This window comes from Saccoglossus kowalevskii, chromosome 16 (assembly GCF_978046115.1).
Source record: "Saccoglossus kowalevskii chromosome 16, keSacKowa6.1, whole genome shotgun sequence".
Lineage (NCBI taxonomy): Eukaryota > Metazoa > Hemichordata > Enteropneusta > Harrimaniidae > Saccoglossus > Saccoglossus kowalevskii.
Window position 1 is genome coordinate 17,234,388 of NC_140656.1, and position 27,220 is coordinate 17,261,607.

Genomic DNA, 27,220 nt, shown 5'->3' on the forward strand with positions numbered 1-27,220 from the left:
CCATTTTGCCCTGATGTCTCCGTGCGTTACATGAATCCAATACGTTTTGATTCTTATTCCAATTCCAATATACCGTATATATACGTAAAACCAGTTTTACCATATTTCATTTTTATTTTCATTTTCATAAGATTCGCTCACATTGTCAACACTCACTTGTAAACTATAGCATACTGACAATGCCACAAAGTAGATTGACGGAGCATTGACCCCAAAATGAATCACAGAGTGAATTAATTTAACACTAGAACACAGCATATAACGTTATCGATTGTCAAAGTGCATGTGAAATATGCTGAAACGTACAATCTCATTTGCTGTTACTGACAAGCGACGATGGAAGCTTTCGTCGCAGTTGTAGATTTGTCGAGTGTCTGTGCTTCCGATCGCTGAGTCTTGAAACATACTGGCGGAAATTTTTCCCCATAAATGAGTATATTATCGGATTTAAACAACTGTTAAAATACCCGAGGCATATGCCTATGAAGTACACGATGGCGAATGTTCTGTTTCTGTGAAGATCCGGGTACGCAAACGAAATGAAGTTGAGCACGTAGAAAGGCAACCAGCAGATGACGAACGCGGCAACGATGACAATAACGATGGCGGCAACCAGCTTTTTTCCCTTGGAGTGCGACGACATTGTATGTTCGTGGAATTGCGACTTTTCCCGTTGTATCAGCGATCTACAAACATGAAAATATGCAGTCACAATGAGCAACAGTGGCATGACAAATCCTATACAAAATGTGTATATTATGAAAATCTCGCCACCTTGGAACTCGTTAGACCACCGCACAATACATATAGGGTTACCATTGTCCATAGTTAACACTGTAGCGTATATCCAGAGCACTAAACTTGCCAAGAATGATAGTATCCAAGAAAGCACACTGATGACTCGCGTCTTCGTGGGCGTCCGATACGAGCGAGACTGCATGGGTTTAGTGATGGCTAGATATCGGTCCACGCTCATCGCTGTTAGAATGAAAATCCCCGTGAACTGATTCATTCCATCAAACCCGTGGATAAACTTGCAAACAGCAGCGCCGAATACCCATGTTTTAGTCGCGCGTTGGTGTGCGATGAAAGGCAATGTGAATAAAAATAGCAAGTCTGCGATTGACAAGTTTAGAACGAAGATGTTGGGAATAGAATGCAGATTCGAGAATTTCAGTAAAATAACTATCACAAACAGATTAGCGCTTATTCCTACAACGCATATAATACTGTACACGATGGGCACGATGATGGCTAAGGGGTCACCATTACTGAAAAAAGAGTCGCCAACACCGAAATAAGATATGTTGCTGTAGTTACTCCCCGACATCGCAGCTATCCGTTGTCAAATTAATCTGTTGTAAGATAAAATAACCACACGGGCGGACGAGTTGGATGAGCACCTACTGATTCAACGACAAACTAAAATTGTAAACTGAAACATGAGGTCCGTGTATCATACCCGGATGTATGTTTCCTGTATTATGCGTACTCACCACTGATCACATCTGAAGGTAGTTTATACTGTTTATGTATTCATGTCACGTTACTATGATGACGTACGTGTACAGCTCGATGTAGCTGCCCAACTACACTTATCCTAATTAACCTAAGCCGACTTGTCGCCCTACACGAATTGTGAGTTTGCTCTCAGTTTGTGTGCGCGCGTCTTTGCAATGATTCAGTCAAACAACTGCTGAGAACGCGGTTAGCGACCAGTGATATGTCACAGTCAGTGAATAAACTAAAGGTAACCGCAGACAAATAAATCAAGCGGCAATTGTTGTACCATTCTTTATTGATATATTTTAATGCGTTTTTTTTATCTGCAACTTTCCGTCTCAGTTTGAGCGAATCATTAGTCAGTGTGGTCTTACCTGCTTTGTACGTTGTATTTAATTAACGTCACATTACATGCAAAAGAACGTGATCCTGACATCTAACAGCGACATGTGAGTGTCAAATTATTATGAGAACAGGCATCTCCCCGTGCGCATACATGAGTACTGGGACAAGGACACACAGACAATTAAAACAACTTGGTGTGAGATTCATCTCTGGGACAATTTTGCTCACCAGTGCTAATCGAGTGTTTTCATAATAGGTTTTAAACACATGGAGATGACATTTCTCCTAAATTTAATAAATCACTACAGCCAATTAAAGCATTTGGAGACGCATAGATGAAGATATAGTATATTTGATTGTCAATTGTGCCTTAACAGTTGCACTTGAACTATAGCCTAGTTGTTGTCAGTGAACAGTCGTGTCCAGGCTACATCAAGTAAATGCTAGGACTGAAGCTAGCCCCATACGTTTGCATATCGACTATACACAATCGCGTTTACGCACGGGAGGGGGGGGGGACAACAGTTAGCACGGGATAAGAAACACCCAAACTTGACAAGAATATACAAAAATAGTCATTCTAACTATGATTACTCAGTGTAGTAACCAGAAAGGTGTACATGCTAGTTTTACGGTTATAAAGAAAAAACAATGAAAATTAGATAAATTCGGACTTCTGAGTCCGGGTTTCATCGCCAGTCTATTTTGTCTCGGGAATAATGAATTAGAATGTATAGGTGTTGATTGACATATCGAGAATGGCATACCGAAAAGAATAGACATGAATATAATAGTAAATCTTTCAAATGGACACTGAATACAATAGTGTATGGAGCTTTATCCCGAGCTAAGCGTTCACCCACAATTCGTTTGCCCGTACTAATAGACTGGGCTGGGTCTTATAAACGGGCCGGATTTAGCTCGTACTTACCGTTTATTAGCACGGGCTAACGCATAATTTTAGAAAAAGTCATTTCTGTTTGTAGCCGCTACTCTTTTTCTGTGTTTTCTTCACTTTGAAAAATAATTGTAATTATCTCATCTGGACCCCACCCCGTCGAATCCACTATGTTAGCTACATATTTCAACTTTACAACCATAACTCACAAGATGACAGATATGAACGTGTCCGGGTTCCCAATACTTTGCCCCGTAATAATAATTCATCTAACGTGTTAACGAGTGGTGAATTACTTGGCTGGAAAACACTTCTTTTGTAAACGTTTAAAAACACAGTCGGGACACATTTATATCGACTTAGCAGTACTGACTGAGAGTGCATCTCGTGAATTTCCACTAAAACACAGCGTTTTTCGTGGGAAAAAATCACGTGACGCCTATGTAAACAAATGATTATCTTTCTATGTTCCCCTATATACAGACTCTCAAACAAAATATGGTAAATGAAGGTTTTGAATAAGATAACAGAAAGAGAATTCTTTGTTAAAAATGTCAGAACACTATTCCCGCTACCTTAGTGTCAAATCAGGTCAAAGGCTACAAAATTAGTCGCATTCAGAAAAGAGTCAATTCTTGTCAGTTGGTGGGAGTTTAGACCGCGGAAGTTTCGGCCACACTCATATTTTATAGATTGATTCTTGTAGCTATATATATTTATATTTAGCAAAGTATTTTAACTCGTACGTTTATGACAACTATGTTTTGTATTATTTTCGTATTTTACGCATTTCTATTTAACATTTAATTGCGTTTCGATATCAAACTTAAAAGCATACGTACAAATACAAATTACAAATCGAAATGTAATTTACACACTTGAAATTGTACTTCATTTTAAAAGTAGATTTACATATGCATCTTACTTTTACTTTTGAAAATGAATTTACATTTGAAAGTTTACTTTTATTTTTGATAATGGATTAGTTTTATTTTTGACTTTTAAATATGAATTTACAATTACATTTTCACCACAGTTTTGAAAAAAATAATGATTTTTAAAATGGTTTTGATTTTCTCGCCCTTTTACTTTTTGACCTTTAACCAATGACCGTAAGTGCCAATTAAAAACAAGTTGTCTTTTCATAGAGTGTATGAATTTAGATTTACCGATTTGCTAATAAATTGTTCGTTCTAGGTATGGCGTAAGTCTAATATTGCAGTTTAACTCTTAGGTTGTAAGTATGACATATTTATGTTTATTTAATAATAACTCGTACGCTGCAAGTTTGGCTTAATTTTATTTCTTTACTAATACCCTGTGCATTGCAAGCATGGCGTATTTTATCTATTTACTAATAACTAGTACGTTGCAAGCACGGTGTATTTCTAATTGCCATAAGTTACCTACTCCCCGTTGGAAGTCACGTCACAATAACAGTGTATAATGTATGAACATAAATTTATGTTGAATGTGCCAACTCACAAATTCCAACTTTTATAGAAAATGACAATTATGCACATTGAAATAGCGGAAGAGTAAGTAATTACGTAATAATATATAATACATAAATTAATAAGAAGTAATACATATATCATTACAAATATGCGACATGCAAATTCGCAAAGCCGATTGAACTAGTTCTGTATTCTGTGTTATTATTGTTATTTTGTTGAACATATCTTAGTGTAGATTTCTTACAAATAATGCGTTTCATTCTGTTCAACTGATACACGGATAAATATCACAGTGTTTTTCTTTGTTCAAATGTGATACTGGTTATTCGAATCTCGGTCCTTCCGTCGACTGTTTCTGACGCTCAATCATGTTCCCACAAGTACAAAACATTTGGAAAGATATCTTTCCGTAAAAAGGTATTTTTGAAATCCAAGGAACACGAAACAACGCCGTGTATATAATTTGTAATTATGCACAACGGGTAATCACCATATACTGAATAAAGCTTATGTTGTTTTATTGAAAACAACGAAATGAATTTGTGTTTAGCCGCACTTGTACCTGCGTATTGCATAACACATTATATAAAAGACGATTAATAATGTGTACGTGCGAATATAAATGGTATATAAATAAACTGTCATCTTTATTTGTACAAGCGCTAGACGGAAACCTTTAGGCTTCTAATGCGAGATAAAGACATGTAATCTACAGAAACGGAGGTGTACTTAATCTGCGAAGACGAAATAAGGGCGGAAATGCTTCACGCTTCACTTAATCGTTATTAAATAAAACAACATTTGGTATTGACAAAATTCAATCTTTCCCAAAAAAACACTTTCGTTTTCCCAATTTGCTTGATATTCATCGAAAACATTAGCTAAATTCATGTAAACAGTGCCACAATAATCCTTTAAAAAGTCACAAATGTATGCAATATGATTGTATGTTTCATATAATTAAACATAAGATGTACCCAGTTGTATATATAGAAAAACAACCGAATAATACGACCACATGCACATACGTGGATGTGTATAACACCACTCCAGACGTATTTTAGGTAGACTTCAAATACTACACCACTAAGCATTTTACAGCGCATATAAGCGATGTATTTATAAGAAAAGACTATACTCATAACTGGAAACGCGGTAAAATAAATAGAAACCTCTAACAAAATTACGCATGTTTTCATACCTTTGTGAGACCATCGTTGAACAAAAGAATGGTCATGCGCAGTGGAGCTTCAAACTTGAAAAGGAGCTCCCACTCAACAGCAAATATTGTGCTACCCTCTAAAGCAAATGCAATGGCTCGTTTTTAGCGATACTTATTATAAAAATAAACGTTTTGGTAAAGAGATATTATGTGTCGTCGTTACAAAATGGGCAATACGATTTTTCTGCAGGTGTGTTAAATTGACGGTCAATACTTCGTTCGACTGCTAATATGCGCTAGCATACTAATTTAAGGTAGAGATGCAGGTTCGTGGGCACTTGGGAGTGAAATGTTTTTTTTCTTTTTATTATCCAAACAGTCTGGGCTATAGACTGTTAACTGGTACAAACATTCTCTCTTTTGAATGCTTAGCCAGATTTAGCAAGGCTGTACATAAATAATCAAAAAGAAACATGGTGACAAAAAGAAATGACGGGATCTCCATATTATGCACTATATTTAACTTTTAACAAAACGATAATACATTTAAATTTGAAACTGTTACAGCCATTTTAATTATGCGCATTAGCAAACTTCTTACTGAGTGAATTGTTATGCAAATTAGCAATTATCTCAGCTTCTTTTAGTGCACATCCCAGAACTTTAAAAAAATAGCTCCTAGACGCTTTGACCTTTTGTTTTGAAATTTTCACAAATAATTGACAATGTGTTTATCTTAAAAATGCCGTCGGGGCATTGTTTTTGGTTGAACAGTGTTACAACAATCGTACAGGCAAACAGCCTGAGTGTTAATTTATGTATAAACATGAAGTAGTGAAATTTGAGCTGCTGCCCTACAAAATTGACAACTGGTAGACAGTTTTCAAGACGGCACTTTCTTCATAGTAAACCCATAAACCAATTTTGACAGGAAACAGAAGCATGGTTTAGAAGCTAATTTTTTTTAAATCACTTTTGACCAAAAAAGCACATTTTTGTGCATATTTCAAACTACAATATCCATGAAATAAAAATACTAACACAATTTTAAAATTCATACAATAAGCTTTTCGAAAATATATAGTTTTGTGGACAATGGAGGTCATCTTGGTTTCCTAATTAACTAATTAAAATACCTGTCATGTAAACTGCATCTCTACCTTAAGTTGCTACTTTCTATTACAAAACTGCATGTGTGCGACTCATTACCAGTTGCTGACTTAGCTAGACTTATTACGAAACTGCGTCAGCTACACATATTAACAGTTGCCTATTTAGCGAGACTTAGTACGAAACTGCGTCAGCGACTCTAATTACCAGCTGCTGATATAGCGAGACTTAGTACGAAGCTGCTTTGCGAATCTCATCACCGGTTTCTGATTCAGCGAGACTTATTACGAAACTGCGTCACCTACACATAATGCCAGTTTTTAATTTAGCGAGACTTATTACGAATCTGCGTCAGCGACACTCGTCACCGGTGTTTTAAAGTGTTGATTTTTGCTGGGTGCTATAATTAGGATGATCGGTTATTTTTATTGAAATGTCTGGAGAAAATAGTGTATCGCATTCACCGATGTTTTTACACGTTATACAAAAGCATTGGACATTGCGTCCAAGTTGTTACATCATCTGTTTTTTCGGCACCCATGCATTTTGTGTTGGATTTACATTGAAATGTCGGGGTCCCGTACGGCTTTCTATAATCTAATTATATTCGTCGGATAACATGAATACCGCAATGTATGCCTTTGGCAGTATAGTGATTATATTGACTGACGCGTAGTGATAATCTAATTATTAGTATTAATAATGTACATCTTTCCCCTATAGCTACTTGTAGTAATAATTCAATGAGAGATAACAGTTCCAAATAGCAACGAAGAGTACATTTCGCGCTGTGCAAACGTTCGCGTTTGGTGACGGGAAGTCATTTCCACCGCGCGCTGATAGAAATTGCGCGTATGAAATAAACAAGGGAAAGTGTTCGATGGTAACGTAAATACAACGCACAATTTCCAAATAAGGAAGACATTCGAGTGCGTCCGTGACGCTTTCGAACTCATCCTATTGCGTTTTACGGACGGACGAATTATGTCCGATGTATAATAAGATAGGTTCGAAAGTGTTGTATTAACAGCGATCGTATATGTTGATGTTGTGCTGCCAAGCATAGAAATATTAATTTCCACTGTGAGCGTTTGAATTGCAAACATTTGATCAATAACTGAAATAAATGACGAAACGGGAGTTTGAAACAAAGTATTTATTTGGAGCCAACAGGGTATATGATAATATCTTTGAATTAAGCTCTTTATATTTCGAAATGTTGCTCAGTGAACATTATCTGTATAGAATTATAATGTTTGTTTCTTCCCAAGGTCGCAAGACAATTGTGCGTTATCCCTGCGACCGAGAAAACCCCGAAATATATTGAGATTAATTTGTTCATAAGTGCAAAAATATATATATTGGCCCTTTTCTATGACATGCCATTATTCTACACGTAATAACTCGTTTATTTAGCAACCTCCTATTCGAGGATGCCAGGTGGCCGGGAAACAGTGTGTCGTGACAACGTGGGTAACGATTTGATGCTGTACGGTCAGAATCGATTTACATTTAACGGTATTTACCTTGACTTGGTTTCAGAGTTATATACAGCTGTAAGCTGTACTGATGTAAAAAGAAGAGAGTTAAAACGATGAGAACACAAGTATCCAGATTCAAACAGAATGAGTTTATATTTGAACACTTTTAGTTCTATGTACTCGAGTAAGCCATACTCGAAGACATATATTAGCTACAGTAATATGTCAGTTAGAAAACACTAAACCAATATCCCACTCAATTCAATCCAACTATTTAAACTTTTATTAAAATACATTCAATAATTCAGCATGTTACGTATATTACATTTTTTGAATTAGTTTGTCTTGCAAAATATTAATTTTCATTTTTAAATATAACAAATTGGATTCTGGATAGTGCACACGTAATTAACGTGTTTGTAACACTTGAAACCTAGATGTGTGTGGGAAGTTCATGATACCTCACGTATTGTTGACAGTCATTTACATTATCCTGATAGTAATAGCTTTTTTCAAGTAATGCCTGTGAGAATCTCCTCCATAATCGTGTCAGTGTACTTTTACCTCCTTTTACTCAGCAGCAAAAAAGTGCATAATTATATCGTCTTTGATTCGCAACAACAGCCATGCATACTGTGAATGAACTGTACACAGCCGTGTACATATTTTCCTGATTTGACCAAATATCATATTGGCTATTTGTTGCCAACAAAAGTATAATATCATCATGCAAAAGTCAGAGTCCAACAACGAGTGACCAATGTACATGGCGGATTTTAAAATGTTTCTAAATCACAGCGTCACTGAACGTACCATATTCTTGTTTTTTTCGAAAGTGTTATACGACTACCTTAAAGCTCATTCAATTGAATCTTTTCATTATAGAACTACAATATGCGATCATTTAACATAGTATATACAAATCATACTTTCAAGTCAAGCCATGCGATGCAGTTGGGCATATAAATAATATTGACGTATTAACAACATTAATCATATTAAAATCTAAATCTCCACGGGTGTGAATTCATGTAAATAGAAAAGTGTACGCTGCAAATCGAAACGTAGAAACTATTATTACATTTCTAAAATAACTTTAAATTATTTAGGTACAGCTTGCATCTTATCTTACTGCTCCGAAAGATGAGATAAATAAAAGTGATTTAGCAGAATAAATTCTTTGTTATGTCATGACACATTTTTCGTAAGCATTGACATCTATATAAATGACTATAGTACTGCTAGTAAATTTTCATTAATAATTAAAAAATAATGTATTATTAGTTTGAGATTAAGAATATCATGAAAAGACTTAATTCAAATAGCTGCCAACATCTCGTTTGAGAGTGAAAGTTTCACTCTTGTGTTGCCCATTTCCACTTTCTACCGTCATCCCATAGAACAATGCCCTATCTTACCATGTAGTTTGCACAGTACACGGAAGAGACTGGAACAATATTTGGATATTTGGCGGGGGACAAGCCGTGTGTCGATCTCACTCTCAACGAGATCTCGGCCTTCATTAGAGAAAACAAGTATATTATAGCTTGAAGGTGTAATAAACAGTCATAAACTACAATCATTAACATAACCTTGTATATACATGACTACAAAATGAGTAAGAACATTATATATAGCAGTCGGATAGAAATATTCAAATAGATTGGTATATACATCATAATAAACTAGTACTGTTTAGTGGTAATATATGTATATTTATATAGAGAACAAACAATATTACAAGAAGATTTTCTTTAATAATAATTACTTTTTATTGTATTCAGTACTTCTGTATTTTCTGCAATACATTACCTTTCGTCAGAATAAAGAAATACTGTTGCAGGCAGAAGAAAACTCCATGTTCCTAAATAGTAAGTTCTCGTATCGACCTATGGTATGGGTACGAAAAAAATGAATTCATAAGTCATGATATTTTTTACTAATTTGAGATTGTATTATGTCATTTCATTCTCAGATCTATACTCCATGTTTTAATTATTTTAATTATGAGTGTATACGTAAATGATGTTTTTTTCTAATTCACATACATCCTTCCTTCCTTCCTTCCTTCCTCCTTCCTTCCTCCTTCCTTCCTTCCTTCCTTTTCCCTTTCTTCCTTTCTTCCTTTCTTCCTTTCTTCCTTCCTTCCTTCCTTCCTTCCTTCCTTCCTTCCTTCCTTCCTTCCTTCCTTCCTTCCTTCCTTCCTTCCTTCCTTCCTTCCTTTTCCCTTCCTTCCCTTTCCCTTCCTTCCTCTCTCCTTTTCTCGGTTACTGCAGTCGGCAGTGATTCTTATTAATATCAAACATGTCAAAAATATACAATGTTTAATGCGATATAAGTTTTAATCTTAAAACAAATTTGTTATTTGTCAATCCTTGCTATGCTATGCAATACCAGAGGCAGAGCGATACACACAGGTTAAAATGATAGGATGTGATACGGTTAGTGTTACATAGTCTCCGAATAAGGTGTTGTTTTTCATATTTGTCGATAATGACAGTATACATCCTGCAGCGTCGAGTGTAAATTCAACAGTTGTACTCTATAGTGCACTCTAGTTAATGACATCCCGTGTTACAGGGAAACTTGTACAGAATAACACATTAGCTCGAAGTATCTATACGTATCAGAAGCACAGGATATACAATGATAGCTTGAGGTTATTTGTTCGAAAAAGTTCTGTGCATGCTGTTAGAATCATTATATGCATTTTGACACTTCCATAGGGTATAACTAACTAGCCTCAAGATCTCACCCTACCTTACGTTTGCTGTTGGTGATGTATTGTAAGTTACTCACTGTGTAATGATGTTTGCTCGTCAAAGTTTAGTGAAGATATTGTCTTACCTCTTGACATGCAGTAACTGTAACAATCACTTTGTTTCTGGTCACGTTATGTCTCATATTGCAAGGAACACTTTGGAAGGAAAGTCTAAGTCAGCATTTTAAACATTTCAGAATCTGCCTTACAAAAAACAAATTGTTCACATTTCAGTACTTTTTTTAACAGTGTTTTAGTATAACGGACAGAACCTTAGCTTGACTTGGGACTAATTTAGCGAGTAGATACAAGTGTTAAAATATAGTGTTCCACGGGGTTGTATCATAGATTATGGATGATTAAGTCACTTCTATAGCGATGAAACCCAGTTTCATGTTATTCCAGAGGATTTTAACTTAATTCTTACTAATTTGAAACTAATTCATTTAGTATTTTGAAAGCCTCGACAACATAATACATTAATTATGATATCGCTCGAAGTGGATACAATTTTAATTTCTGTCAGAGGTAATGTTCATATTCTAAGTGGGATCTTGGTTGAATGTTGGTAACCTTAAGCTTAACATGCAGATATCCACATTTGTCTATTTAAGCCGACGAATATGAATAATAGTATTGCCGTAAATAAAACAAAAAATATCTTGAGTGGATGAACAACTGGTAACTGAGAGGTAAATGAAACTGATTTTGACATTCCATGCGTCATGTTCATTGATAATAAAATTTGAATAAAATTCACATATATTAATAACAACCGACGTTTTACCAAGACAGGATAACTTTGAGAATGTCCGTAGATATCCGGCGTGTCGATGTGTATACAAAGATTGTTTACTGATTGGAACATCCATTTATAACGTTGAAGCAGTTTCTCTTTCACTGCATTATGATCAAGATAATTATCGTAGGGTTAAATTGGGCCTATGTTTTAGGTGCTGCTGCTGCTGCGATTGTACTTCCCATAGAATGACATGAACAAAATTGATGGTCATTTAAAATACATGATGAAATGGTAAACACTGTAAGTGTGACCATTAGTTTTTACTCTGAAGAAATTCCCCATATCTCAAATTTAACGATGCTGCATAAGGTCAAAACTCACCTGACTGACAAGATACGTGTTGATGTCTTGAATTATGTTCATACAAATTCAGGTGTTAGAAATAGGTTAAAACTAAAATAATGATTTATCGTTGTGTTTTATGGGAAGCCTAAATAGAAATTGTTCTAGAATATTTGGCCACAGTGATCTATTTTCAGCACAAAACAGAATGTTCGCGGTTAACCTAACGTGTATCGTCATATTCAAACATTCAGTCACTGCCATTTGTTACAGAGCTTTTACATGTATGCTTCTATTTTTATGAATATCCAAATGATAACTATAAATCGTATATAATAAGTATAATGTTCATGGCATAAACATACATGTCACTAATATGCCATTACAGTGTCGATTGTATTATTTTGTTACGTGGGATTGACGTCAGTTCCGGTGTAATCGACTCATTTGAAACATTTCCTGTTGACTGAATCGCAACTTGCGTCCGTGAGGCAATCCGAATGTATGTTAAGCAAGGATTGTTTACGCACGGTGATCGAATCAGTATGATATATGTCAACACAATCTGTAGTTGTTATTAAGGTGCGTATTTGTTTCCCGCACACTTGACTGTGACAAATACACGTTTTTCTTTTAAGAATCCGTTCTTTTGACAGTTCATTAATGTACTACAGAGTGTGAATGATAAGTGTTTGACCTAATAAGTACGTTCACTGTGGTGATCAATAGTGATATAGATGCGGGAGTATGGCCACAAACAGTGCCTAGTTAGGTATAATGGCCACGTTGGCGATCAATCACCATTATATGGAAAAAGTGCACTCCCCTGTATAATACCGCGAACACATAGGAGAGGTTTACCCATTGCGACTATTAGCAATGCTGTATTACCCAATGAAATGTCGGTCATTTAAGCTGAAAAAAACTGTTAACTTGATACGATTTATTATGTAATGTTTCATTGGCAAATAACAGACGAGTGCAATGCTACAAAATAATCCGTTAGTTGACAGTGACATCTGAGGAAATGAGACGTGATCGTTGACATCAAATATAACAAATAGAAACAAAACAAACACATTATATTGTGACGATTGTGTATGTAAATAAATGAGTTTGTTTTTTTCTCAGCTAGATATGTATACATTAAGAGACTGGCTATACGTGTAGCAATATTCAGTGTCAATTATAGAATCTTCACAAACTACACATTTTTTGGCGTGTATATTATTAGCATGTAATTATGATAACTGCATTTCCACTGGCAACAAACTAAACATAAATCATACATTGAAAGGACGGGGTACGATTGAATGAAATTTGACGAGGACTTCAACCAAAGTTTTCTCTAAATTGCGTTTCCATTAGTGAGTAAATAATAATAATCAATTCCAAACAGTTTATAGAGTGTATCCTGATGATTGGTTCATGTTCCGACTGCATAAGTTGCATATAAAGGTCATTCGCAACGTGTCACGACTCGTGAAAGTATCAAATTACGTGATGAAGAGCGGTATATATATATCTGTATATATGGCGCGCACGGTTTCAATTTACCTATACATCCTCAAAAAAATGATGGATCTAAAAATATTTATATTTCGAAATCGGTGTTGATGAACGACAATTATTTATGCAGATGAGCCAGGACGGTCTACGATGTCTTTAATACTCGCTTTAATACTCGCTCACAGACAAGTGTTTAACTTTTAATAAGCTGTGGAATAAATAACGGAAAAAACGGACATCAGGTTCGTGGTCACACACAGACGAAGTAAAATTGTGTATAGCTTATTAAACTCACTTATTGAATAAATCTGATGTAAAATAAAATGCTGACAGATTCGAGTGCAATTGATTACCCTATGTCTTACGTGGGTCGAATATATAATTATCATATATTTGGAGGTTATACAAACTTTTGAAATAAATTGATTTTTGCAATTTAGTTAGTATTCCTAAAAGGATTGTCAATTTATTGATCAGGTTATGTGAATCGATTGATAAACTTCATTCATCGGTACGTGCCTTGAAATGCAAGTAACGTGAATCGAAGAATCAATGTGTAACTACCGTAATTTAGATACAACTGAAACAAACGCTAAACACTGATAGGATGAGAATGTCATTTCAATATGGCAAAATATTGTCAAACATACCCAACCTTTCTTGGCGTTATACTTGCATTCTTATAGGAAGGTAAATTTTCAATTCGTGTAATTTTCGTGCACCGTTTTTTGTGAATAACAGAAACACTGTACTGTGACTTGATTTAATAAATCACAACGACTCATTTATGCCATGTTCGGGAAAATAACCAATTCATGTTTACCACGAGGTGCATATATATGTGGGTATCCTTTCGGTATGTAGTTATATCTACCCTGCAAACATCAGGGTAAAATAACTGATAGTAGTTGCTTGTCCATTATTTACATTTTGTTTATATGTCAGCATTTCGATGAACTTCGATCGGAGAAAAATTATACGCAATACCCCGGTAATTGTAGACATATATTCGTCTGGAAATCTCCGTACCTTGTGTGTATTTCAAAAAAGCTCTTAACAATTATATCTTTAACATTTTTTAGAGATTATCCATATACAATATACAGGTTCACTTTTCCATCAATTCGGAAACACATATGCAACCTTTTTTAACAGTGTTTTAGTATTACGGACAGAACCTTAGCTTGACTCGGGTCTAATTTAGCGAGTAGATAAGTGTTAAAATATGGTAATCCACTGGATTGTATCACATAATATTATGGATGATTAAGTCACCTCTATAGCGATGAAACCCAGTTTAATGTCATTCCAGAAGATTGTAACTCAATTCTTACTAATTTCAAACTATTTGATATTTATCTATAGATTATCTATATACAATATACAGGTTCACTTTTCCGTCAATTCGGAAACACATACGCAGCAGGCATGCATAGTAATCACATGTCTTTGTGATTTCTGGTATTATCCTGAATTCTAATAAAATTAGTCCCACTTTACATTTAGAATAATATGGTAGAAGTGTTAATATTCTAGATTAACCATTTTGTAAGTCGGAGTAAAAGTCACGTGTTTCTTTTGGCATGGTATTCACCCCGAAATACATGACAACCACATGGAATATGTGATAATCAAATAATATGTGTATTGTTGCCATGGTTCCTGTCCGCTTTGAATCATTGAATACTCAATATTTATTCGGGATGATTGAAGAAGTAGAAATTGATGTAGAAATGATAATCTTTAAAATATCTGCATACACATGCATATACACGTAAGTCGATACTTCGTTCATGCTTTGCGGTATTCTGGTTCATAGTGCACCTGTTCCTGCCCGTAGTCTTAATTTAATGAAATATAACAGACCGAAATGTCTTGTGACGTCAATATGACGCACGTTTTCTAAATGGGAAAGACGTCTGTAACAGAGTTGAGCACCGCCGTACACGAACCGCTCCGCTCCATTTTGCTGGTTTTAAATGAATGAACGAATGAATGAATAACATAGCAGCTGCACAAGCTTAAGTAATGATTACCAATGCAAATAAATGCTTACCAGTTTTCCAGTCATAACCTAGATAATGTTATTTATACCTTGGCAATATGATTTTATGTCAAATATTGGATACATGACGACTATGAAATAGGAAGCATAATATGCTCACTCTTTTCAAATCACTGGACATCAATTGTATTTCTTGGAACTATATATGTTTCATTTGGATACTGTATTAATGATTTATTTTTTACTTGCAGTTTTTTGAGAACGCGTTTTTGCTATTTCAGTTCACGTATCGATCATGAACTAATCTTTAAATGATGATCAAAATTTAAATTCTAGTATTGTAGTATTGTCAATCTTGTATAGTCATTTGCTTCATCGCAAATGTTTGCTAGGGTAGAAATATAAACAATGTGTAGTCCTTAGTTATCGTTTGTGTTTATATTATGTATAAAAACTATAATAACTTATTTGATGTACACGTGTAACAGAAAAGGGTTCGTCTCAGGGTTACAGGTTTTCCGTGTGAACGTGTGAACGAATTAATCCGATGTCGACCCAGGCTAGTGCTCACTCTGAGATAAGACAAGTGTAAACAAGGCCCAAATATTAAAACAATGCAGTATAGGCGCAACTCAATACTGTAAAATACTCCAAAGCAAACATTGATTAATTAATTCCAGCTAAAATAAAGTTAATAATAAGCAGTTAATTAAAGGGGAAACATACCAAACCAATCGTACATGTGGATCGAATGTGGATGATTGTTGTCAAACCAAACATTAAAATTCGCGAATTATAGTATATATATTAAAATATTCATTGTTCATTATTGAATTTAAAGCCTATGAATTATCTACATGAATGCTGAAACAGCCTAGAACAAGTTAAATAGGGGGACTAGATCTATTTTAGTGAATAAATAATAGTAATCAGTTTTATATATTGTATATTGTATATGCGTAATATTTTAGCAACAATCCTCACCTATGGCTCAAGCGGTAACTCCCATCATAACTAGACTGAAATATCATATCATGTCAATGACAGTCTTCAAGAAACAAACACAAAGCGGATGTCGCCGTATATGCCGACATAAGAACACACAAAATACCATCTCTTCTATATTTCTGTAAATAAGTTTGATATACAGGAAAATTATTTCAAAAACATGATTTGTCAAACGTATTGAACGAGAATCAACGCTCAATGAAAAGGTAGGGAACGTGCCATAGAGAACTCAAGGCTGTCGAGAATAACTGTATTTTTCAGAAATATATTTGCAACTACGCAGTGGGACGAATGGACATCGCATTAAAATGTCATAAACATCTGTTGCATTACGACGTCTTTTAAACGCTCAAAATCGATATGTGCAGTGTAAATTATATAATAAGTGTAGTAACAAATTTAATTAGGTTATCAGTGGAACGGTTTGACAAACGTATATATCATGTATGGAAATAATGGGGGATAACATACAGCATAATTCAGTCATATTCCTTGTCGCTATGGTGAGGTTTTATTTCCATAACAACACACGATGTTAAAATTATATTCGCTGTCAACACTGGGAGTTTCGCGTATTAATTACTTACTAAAATAATTAAATAATAAAAGATTTATGTTTTGAAATTAATGCATTGTCGAGCATGTATATCTAATATATTTTTGCAGTAGCGGAACATGGGCAAAAACGTATCACAGCACATTTGAATGGCAATGACATAAAAGCCACTCTGTAACTGTATGTTATCTTATGTAACCAACTATAGAATTGCATACATGTTTGCTGTGTAAATTTGGTATCGTGGTAACTAGAGAAAATTCAATTAAAATATGTTCAATTAAAAAAAAGTACATGTACCAATTAAACACGTTTGCCATATTTCGTCAATTCTGCACATAATCAGTCGAATTCCCTCCTGGCGAAATATTTATTTTGCTTTGTTTATTCACCAACAGATACAGTAGAGATGTGTGAATCGGCGGGAACGTTGTGTCCACATTATCAGTCATTTTGTAAATACATTGAAAGACAAATGAACACTATTATTATTAGTATTATCATGCTGTGCTGATCGAACCTATTGTACAGTTGCTGCGACAATGCTTACCTCCAAACTTGAAGCATTCATGCCACTGAGTTTATAATTATTATTGATCACATACTATGATGCATATGACTCACAATTGTGTCATATATCACTAGCTGTAACTGGTACGATGAAATAATACAGTCATACCGTATTAGCATACATTATCTCATGATCCGTAAGCGTAGTTCTGTAACATTATGATTATATCGAGTTAGTCATGTGACAAAAAGGTTATCGCCTGATGTAACTTATTCATAAACCTGTTTGACACTCATGGGGTGATGTATAATACTATCTCATGACGTCACACGTCAACGGCGGAATATGTGTAGTTGCTTGGTCGTAGCTAGAAGACAAAAGCAGATAAAGTCGAAATCGTCATGAAAGCACAATAGCGAAATTGGGTGTCGGGTAATCCTCTTAGACAAACATTGGTAAGGCATATGCAGTTTCGCTTTTGCTTATACGAGATTTCATATGTGTATTTTTGGTATCGTGGCAACATTAGGGAAAACATTTAAAATATGACTTATATATGCTGTCATTGTTAATTAGAATATATGTCATTATACACATTTATGTTAAATTGTTTTGAAATTCGTTTCATACAACTGTCACATCACGTCATGCCATCTGATCCTTTTCTCTGTTTTCATTTTAGCTTTAAAACGCGATTTAAGTGTTGCACTATAATGACTCACATTCTCAGTAGAGATATACTGCCTATCCACTGCTACGCTAGCACATGTAGTAGCCACTCAACACGTACATCAGCGGCAACGTCATATAGAACGTTTTAAGTTCGTGCAATACGTGCAATCTGGCAAGTACGTAGACAAGAAAGATGCTATGTTGACTAATTAGGTCTTGAATGAAATTTACGTATACAAATATTTACTAAAATGGTAAGTTAATGTTTTTGGTTTGACATTCTTGTCTACTTTGAGTTTATTCGAGCGAACATTTTCAAGAATAAGTAACAACATTACGTAATCCCAGTGACGTCACCTTTATCTATTTGTTAATATTTAACATATTTACACGAGGAAGAGTATAAATTTATAATATAAGCAACGACATATTGACATGCCACATTTTCTAATATATATTTATACCACGTCCATTTGATCTTGCAATCAGTCTGATCCAGATGTATATGATAGATGTAGTCAATTTAACATAATCGGGATATTACAGCGTAGTGCCCTCACGCGGCCAAACGTAATCGATCCTTCAAGAAGCCTGCAAAATTGTTGCAGCAGGATATGAGTTTTCTGACTACAGACGTCATCCATTCGAAATACATATCTGATTGATGCGGGTATAATAAAATGCCCGGCAGCAAACAATGTTATGTTTTTTTCTGTTTATACCATCACGTCGAATTCATTGATGATATGTGCGCCGTGTAATCAACATCTGCATCGCGATTCATTTATGATTTAAATTTGTCAATAGAACACGCACCTATATACAAAATCAGGTGAAACTATATGTTTCTGTTTTCGAATTATGGTAAATAAAACTGTTGAACAACGATTGTTTGTATTTGGACAATATGTGAATATGACAATTGCTCAATATATCCCAAAAAGAGCAATGCCAATTGTAAGCATTCATAAACAATATGGTTCAAAATATTTTGTTATCTAGACTGGACAAAAGAGATATTATTATGAATACAAACACTATTTTTTAATTTTAAGTGATAAATTGCTCCTGACTGAAATAGTGGTCGTCTTGTTTTTTTTTGTTTTTTTTCGATTCTCAGGCTTCATGTTCGTTATTCGTTTGTATGTATTTACATCACGTGCCGTAAATAAAAACATTCCCATGTCAATTTCATCGGCAGGAACGGAAGCAGGGTATCCGTTTAGTGAAAGCATGTACATTGCATTGATATCATTGCTGCGTTGCGTTATAGAATGTATGAGTAACGATGGTTTAAAAGTTGTGCGCCCACTGGCCCCCTGACAGAATTGTCGCCACTGACAGTCGTTTGAATTGATGCTTATTGATGTGGAGTATGTATAGCAGTACCATTTAAACTCTACTTTTAGTGTATATATACTACAGTTGTATATTCCCTCATTCATTTGCTTATTAGCTTGCCAAGTCACGCCGTGTCATATGCCATAGATTAGACAAAACCGAATCGTGTGTTAGTATATGTTTACTTTTATTCATTATAATGTGTCTCACGTAAAACGCGAGTGATTAAGTTGTTTTAGCCATGGTGACCGCTACAATTAATTCATGTAGCGGATTACAGCGGCATGACACGAACATGTCCCGAGACTAGGAACACTGCTAACGATAGGTATGTCTACCCTCTATACATCATACCACAAAATGTGGTCACACCATAATAGTAGACAGACTCCACACAGAATATCACCAACTTTTAAATCTCGTTAAAAAGATAATCGTTCCCCGACTGAAAACATGTTTTAATAAGTCATATGCCGTTGAATGTTTCACGTTAAGTTTTGTTATGTTAATTATGACATCAAATAATAACACAAAAAAGCGCTTTTTGGAGTGAAAATTGGTAAACATGTGGTTATTATTCATTGATTCTATTGTGGGATACAATAAAGACAGGAGAGAGTGGAGGAAAATATAACAGACAACTTCGGCATTTTAAAAGATATGAGTAAATATACCCTTTATAAGGACTTCCCAAGTTGGACGTATAACGGAGCTATTAGTTGCTGTGGGAGGAATTGTATATGCAAATTACAACCTTCTATATTGTTTATAAAATCTACATCATATCTAAATCATATCATAAATCATCATATCTACTATCTATATCTGAATAGTTAACTGGTGTAACATGTGTGCGACCTATCACTGATTATATATGTAAATGCATGTAATCCATGTGATAACGATCAACTGCATGGCACATAAGAACAATGGAAATTTCGGAGTTTAATGATTGCCATTTGACATTATTTGAGATGATGTGTTTGTTTGTGATGTCGTCTTTCCGGTTGACGTCATCAGCCCTCGCTTACATTTTGCTGTCTCATGCCATGTACTCACGTATACCCGGATGTTGCAAGTTGTGGCTCGTTTTATGGGGGGGGGGGATATGAATTACTATTATTGTATGAGTAAATTGCTCTCAGCTACAGAATGATAGATGTAGTTTTGATTCTGAAAATATTGTAAATACATATATAAAATTAGAAAAGTGATATTTAATTTCTCTTAAAGCCAATTGGTGAAGAATTAATATATATACTTCCTTCTAAATAAATATGTTAGAAATGTTGGCAGTATTCGTACCTATAGCACTGGGAGTTGTCAAGCAAATTTTGTATATTTCGAAAATTTAAAGTGAAGGAAAAACACTTGTCTTGCAATTCCATTAAATATCAAGCAAGTTGATTATAACGTGGAATAAAAAATAATATTGTTTTTAAACTGTATTGAATTAAGTTGTTAAAACTGTATTGCCGTATTGCTGAGTTCAGTTCAGATTTTTTGTTATGAATTTTGAACTGAAGCATAGTTTTTGCTCAATATATGTGTGTTTCAGTCTATCATCGATTAGTTGGTCGTCAATAATTGTTCAAATACTTCTATACTACAAACACTAATATATCAGAGCGAGACTCTACAACCTTAGTAAATGCACAGTAAAATTAACGTATTGTTATTTCTCTCAGACCCGAAAGGTTAGGTCATCTAGAACATATATAGCATGCATACCAACTCATAATACAATCATTATTGAATTAGTATATATCCGTTCATTTACATGGTTTAAAAGACATTCTAATCTAACACACGTTTACTCAAACAACACTAATGAATTATCAGTTTATATTGCACGCACCAAAAACAAGTGACATTGTAATTCCAATTGTGTACACTCGGTCACAGTAATTATATTGCTCTGAACTGTGTAAGTTACTGGACTATACTGTACTGCACTGTTCTGTATATGTAGCACTGCCCATTTTCGACATTGTACAGTAGTAAAATTACTAAAGCCATATTAAAGTTCATACTTGAGTTGTTGAATACACTAAATAGTTTGTAATTTCATTCAGCTGTTTCAGTCATAATTCAAGACAAATAAAAGGTAAATATATAGAGAATATAACAAATCATTTATTTATTGGTGCATAGTGAATACATTTAGTTATGAATTATTCTTAATATTAATTTCTGAATTATCTTGTTGTTTTTTTCTCCTAAAAAGAATTTCATAATGTCGAAAACGAAAATTCTTTATCGTAGTATTATGTATGCTTTTTGTTCATATGTACAATGTGCGGCAATGAATTTCATCAAGTGTATTGAATAGGTAAATTGATATTAAATATCATATCGATACGCTTAATTTCACAATCTTTACTTGTATTAAATATTACATAACAGTGATCGTTCTTTCACATTTGGTGACCCCTAAATACATATCTGGAATCAGCCATAATGGCTCCTCCCTCAAGGATCGCACGTTATTGAAACTCCAGTGCGTTGATACACAATCAAAAAAATAGTGATAAAAACAAAACACGCGCTTTTGATGGCATTCTTCGTGTGCTGTCAAATAATTATGCTTTCTTTGATCGCCACAAATCATTAATGGATTGATTCTAAATTGTTCCATCCTCGTTAATAGATTTTAATAATTGATTTTGCTGGTGATAATTGAGATTCTGGTTACCGAATACAACTAGAGTGTATACATCGATATGACTCACAGACATATTTTGGAAGATCTCAAATGACATTTCTGTGTCACCAATGTGTACTGCATGCACGTTTTAATCGTGACATTTACGGTCAATACCTTCACAGCAATAATTTATTTATTCACTATGTGACTATACTACTAAAGAATATGATTATGGCAAATATAACCCTTGCAATTGTTCGTGCTTAAATTGGTTAATGGACCGTATATATATCTAATTTTATTTTCACTTTATAAGTGGTAAACTGTCGGAAACTGAATACGTCAATTGAAGAAGCATTTATTTCGATGAGACACAATATTAATGAAATGTCAATTCGATATTCAATGTGCAGTAGGTGGTGTGTTGAGAGTAGGTGATGAAAATACCTCGTGTCGTTTACAGTTTATTTGATAATGCACAAGATTTCAGCCAAGGTGAACACAGGAGACATTGCGTTAAATTCATGGAGGCGACGCAATTTATTTTAGTACGATAAAATTGTAATTACAAAATCTCCAGCTGTATCGAAAATTGTATTTCTTTCATCAGTAATCTGCATACCAAATGACATCTCTTGTGAAGTCCAGAATATAATCGACGACAATTTTGTGAAACGTAAACGAAAAATATCAAATCGAGTCCTTGGGAGATAATACAATTGCGACGGACTCAGGCATATTAACGCGATGTGTCAAGTAAGACGACTATAATAGAATTTAAAGGCGCCACGAGGTCGCCCACATCATGGTCATTTATGCAAATTAGTGAAAATGTCAGTCCTTTACATCAACATGTTATTGACGCGATGAGCCGAAACATATCGAATCAATTATACCTGACTTTTATATCAGTGTACTGAATACGTGGTATAGAGTTGACAATGATGTCTAACTGTCCTATATCACACTCGAAACACGGTGAATACAATGTTACTATGGATAAGTTCTGATAAGATAATACAACTAACGTGTAAGACGTTATACACTATTCTCATTCAACGATCTGATAATAAACGTGATAACAAATTAAATATTATCGTAAAAAACATATGTACATTTAGTGATAACATATAGAATAACATTTATGATGTAACAATCGATATGAAGCTGAGAAAACTTTAATGAAACTGTTTACATCGCTTGTTTTCATGCTATAAATATCTGTATACTAGTATTTCGAAGATAAAATATTCTCCGCTATGTTCTTTTTGCCAATCAGTATACTCATTAACCACAGGTTTTTATACTAGCAAATTGCTGTGAAATGCGGGAATTTGATGTTTTATACATAAATTAGGTATATTGGTAGTGATACATTGACGCCAACAGACATATAATTTTATTCTGCAGAATTTTATCTAGATGTGTTGATTGACAATCAAAACAATTAGCGATAAAGACAAAACACGCGCTTTTGATCATATTCTTTTTGCGCTTTCAGATAATTATGCTTTCTTTGATCGCCACAAATCATTAATGGATTGATTCTAAATTGTCCCATCCATGATTGTTTTTAATAATTGATTTTGCTTAGGATTATTAGGATTCTGTTGCTCAGGCGTGTTCCTGTGTATATATCGATTTGACCTACAGACAATTTTTGGGTCTCAAATGATATTTCTATCTCAGCAGGCTTTTACCAATGTGTACTGCATGCACGTTTTAATTGTGACTTTTACTTTTAATACCTTCACAGCAAGAAAATTAATTAAAGAATAAGAATATGGTAAATATAAGCCTAGAAAATATTCGTACCTAAATTGGTTAATATACTGTGTATACAATTTTATTTTCACTTTATAAGTGGTAAACTATCAGAAACTGAATACGTCAATTAAAAAAGCATTTATTTCGATGACACTCAGCGATATAAGTGAAATGTCAATTCTATATTTAATGTGAAGTAGATAGTATGTGATAGTAGGCGATGAAAATACCTAATGTCGTTTACAATTTATTTGATAATGCACAAGATTCAGCCTAGGGATACAAGTGACATTGAATAAATACTTGAGATCTAGACCAAAGGTTTACCATTTGAAAGAAAAATCTCAATCCGATCCTAAGTACGATCATCAGTTATAACGAGCTGAAACTACGAAAACGTAAACAACAAATTAATTGAAAAAAGTAAATACTGACTACAAGGAATATGTGTACACAACAGTTGGCAAACATAAAAATGGGTCGAATATTTCGAAGGGCCACATGTACCAAAATATTAAATAGTGACTCTGAAGACAACAGTTATTGAAATAAGTACTCACGACAATAATGAGCGGAAGTGACGTTATCCTTAGTTACAGAGGGTCATGCATTCTCCAGTCATTTGAGCATGTGAAGCGAAGAATGGAATGTTCAATCAATCAAATACAATCTGACTCGAAGCAAAATTTGAATATCATCGTGTCTCCCTTTGTGCTCATGAACCAAATGAAATGCCGAAAAACTTAGCTCTTAAGGTAAAATAATATGGTTATAAGGGCATGGAACAACAATCGTAAATATACTATGTGACTGACATTTAATTTATGCTGACAGACATTTTTTTTAGTAGAAAAATATTGATAACCTCATTATCTGTCAATTAGGAAAATTCACAGCATCAATACAATAAGTAATCTAATTATTAAAAATAATTGGGTGGACAAGGACATATCTGTTTGGATCATATGAATTCAAATCATCATTTAGTATTAGTGGTTTTTACAGTAAGAATTTCCAAACATTAATTATCAGACTGGACCACGCATATAATTTGTGCGTGCGCGCGCGCGCGCGAAAGCAGTAAATATAAAACCCGGACAGCGGAAATTCTGTGAACAGACACGTTTTTACAGATTAAATAACAAAATAAAACGAAACGAATATCAGTTTAAATATTTTTTAGCAGATGCTCCTACGCCGGAATTAAGAAAGACACAGGGCTTTGAGACGCTGAGACAAATGTTGCCTGTTCTCTTTTGTCAATTCCCGCGCGTGCGCAGGTGACGACCCTCCCGCTTCAATTTAGTTACGATTGAGTTCAGAACATGTGTATCTACCATGTAATGACAACTACTAACCCGAATGTAACAGAAATGAATGACTTCTAATTAAGTTAATGCAATGAAGAAAGATAATAATTTACTTGCAGACATATTGAAGAAATATGAAACATTCCAGAATCAGTCATAAACTTTTATTCCAAATCTCAACTCCACCAACATTTTTTATTTATTACTTTTTAAAGGAAATAATCGAATGATGACGCACAAAGGTGACAAAAACATGGAATGGTTGCGGCGATCACAAAGAAGAAAGCTCATGACACTCCAAGCGACCAGAATATCTCGTAGATTAAAACAAAATCCCGAAATTGAAACGCGAAGGTTAATAAAGAAAAAACTTCCAGAATGCGCATGATAGCATTGAAGAAAATGATGAGCGACGCGGAGATGGTAGGGTTGCGTCAGAAACAAAACAATGCAGAGCAGAAATTACACCATACGGCAATGAAACAAGGTTATTTAGAAAAGCTGCATTGTTTTGATTTTGACATTTTAAGAAGAGTGCATATGGATCAAAAAGGCCGATCACATGAGAATTCAACACGCTCACAGATGTCCTTCTGGGTCAATATATCGGCGTACACAAAGCAAACGTCAAAGACTGATAACAGTAGCTTTTGGTAACACAGTGAATGTACAGTTTATCCTGATATCTGCACCAAAGCGACTAAGAAGTCACCCATGACCAGGCAAAGATGGTAAACTATGAAACACAAGGACAAAGTGTCATGTCATTGATTGTTTGAAAACAGGTAGAGATTCAAAATTAAAAAAGACTTGGCGCCCCTATCAGATATAAGTCTTGATTTATAGATTGGTAGATTGGGTATACATGTCTCGCAAAGAGATTAGAAACAAGTATTGTTGTTACAGTTCTCCAGGGAGTTTTGTTGTGGGGATGGACATCAGGGTATTAGATTACTTGAAGAAATACTTTGGTGAACTGATGAAATTAAATTGCGAAGAATGTTGATTGCAGTGGACTTCCAGGCAGCTTTTGATATGCTTGAATGAAATTATCTATTAGAGTGTCTAAGAAGCCTTTCAATTCTAAAGGATTTTGGTATGTTTATAACTTGTACTGTAATACTCATCTAATGCAGTGGCAAGATCTTCGAGATAGAGGTCTCCATCAAATTCATATACTGAAGCTATATAGAATTATACACTCGTGTGGAAGATTTTGGAATATGTATAAAGAACTAGATACAGATAAGTATTACTTGGAAAATGAATATATTACAATTTACAAAACTGAAAACTAAGAAACTTTCAGTCAAAATGAGGGCTATATTTGAAGCAAATTTAAACTAATCAGAGTAAGCCGCATATGCCTTGCCATTCATAGTGGCAATGGATGTTAAAGCTAGAAAATTTCAATTCAAATTATTACACTATATTCTATACAGTATTTTTGTTTCTTCAGTATTTTAGAGTACTGTTGCATTAGTGATAATTAAAGTAACAAGTGACTTTGTCACAAGTTACATAATTACTTACTGATTCTGGCTGAAAAATACATTTATCTCATGAAAATGAGAAATCTGAAACCTAATTTTCCAATAAAACCAAGTAAAGTACAACTATCACCTTGAATATCACATTGCTATAAACAAAGACATAATTTGAAATCACTGTAATAAGTGGAATAAAATCCATTACATTTCTGTGTCTTCAATGAACTTGTATGTTACTTAGTACATGTGCACATTGTAATATGTCTACTGTATGTATTATGAATTGTTACTAATAAAAACTTAAATAAAAAATAATTATATAAACAAAGCATATTAAAGAGTTAATTTGGTACTTCTTTTCAAAAAAATCCGAAGCTTGGTGATAAACGTATACAATATGGGAGAGGTGTAAATGATAAATAAATATGTGAATACGTAATTTGAATCTATGATTGAGCTTTTCGTTCTTTGGGTGCATTTAGATTAATTATATATGATTACACGCCAGACGCACTATATCAAATGACATTATTCAAAGGGAGACACCTTAAACGTTTTCTTATAGAAGACATGTTTATAGCAATCGACGATTTCACTAACAGT

At 34.3% G+C, this 27,220-nt stretch overlaps 1 protein-coding gene and 2 long non-coding RNA genes across 3 annotated transcripts; 1 reads left to right on the forward strand and 2 right to left on the reverse strand.

Annotated features, from left to right (window-relative positions):
- Positions 1 to 94: 94 nt before the first annotated feature.
- Positions 95 to 1,330, reverse strand: LOC100373925 (somatostatin receptor type 5-like). The gene has a single exon (XM_002735794.3). It carries the CDS (start codon positions 1,328 to 1,330, stop codon positions 311 to 313), a length of 1,020 nt encoding a protein of 339 aa, XP_002735840.1. The 3' UTR covers positions 95 to 310.
- An 8,442-nt stretch (positions 1,331 to 9,772) lies between these two features.
- Positions 9,773 to 13,366, reverse strand: LOC146733704 (uncharacterized). The gene is made up of 3 exons (XR_014926606.1): positions 13,359 to 13,366; positions 10,005 to 10,244; positions 9,773 to 9,845 (listed from the first exon to the last, which is right to left on the reverse strand). It is a non-coding gene; the product is annotated as an uncharacterized LOC146733704 (long non-coding RNA).
- Positions 13,367 to 17,765: 4,399 nt separating this feature from the next.
- Positions 17,766 to 18,302, forward strand: LOC146733705 (uncharacterized). Its single transcript, XR_014926623.1, has 2 exons — positions 17,766 to 17,845; positions 18,073 to 18,302. It is a non-coding gene; the product is annotated as an uncharacterized LOC146733705 (long non-coding RNA).
- The last annotated feature ends 8,918 nt before the right edge of the window (positions 18,303 to 27,220 follow it).

Bases quoted from the DNA above. Each gene is read 5' to 3' on its own strand.
- LOC100373925 (XM_002735794.3), bottom strand. From the start codon at position 1,330: ATGTCGGGGAGTAACTACAGCAACATATCTTATTTCGGTGTTGGCGAC.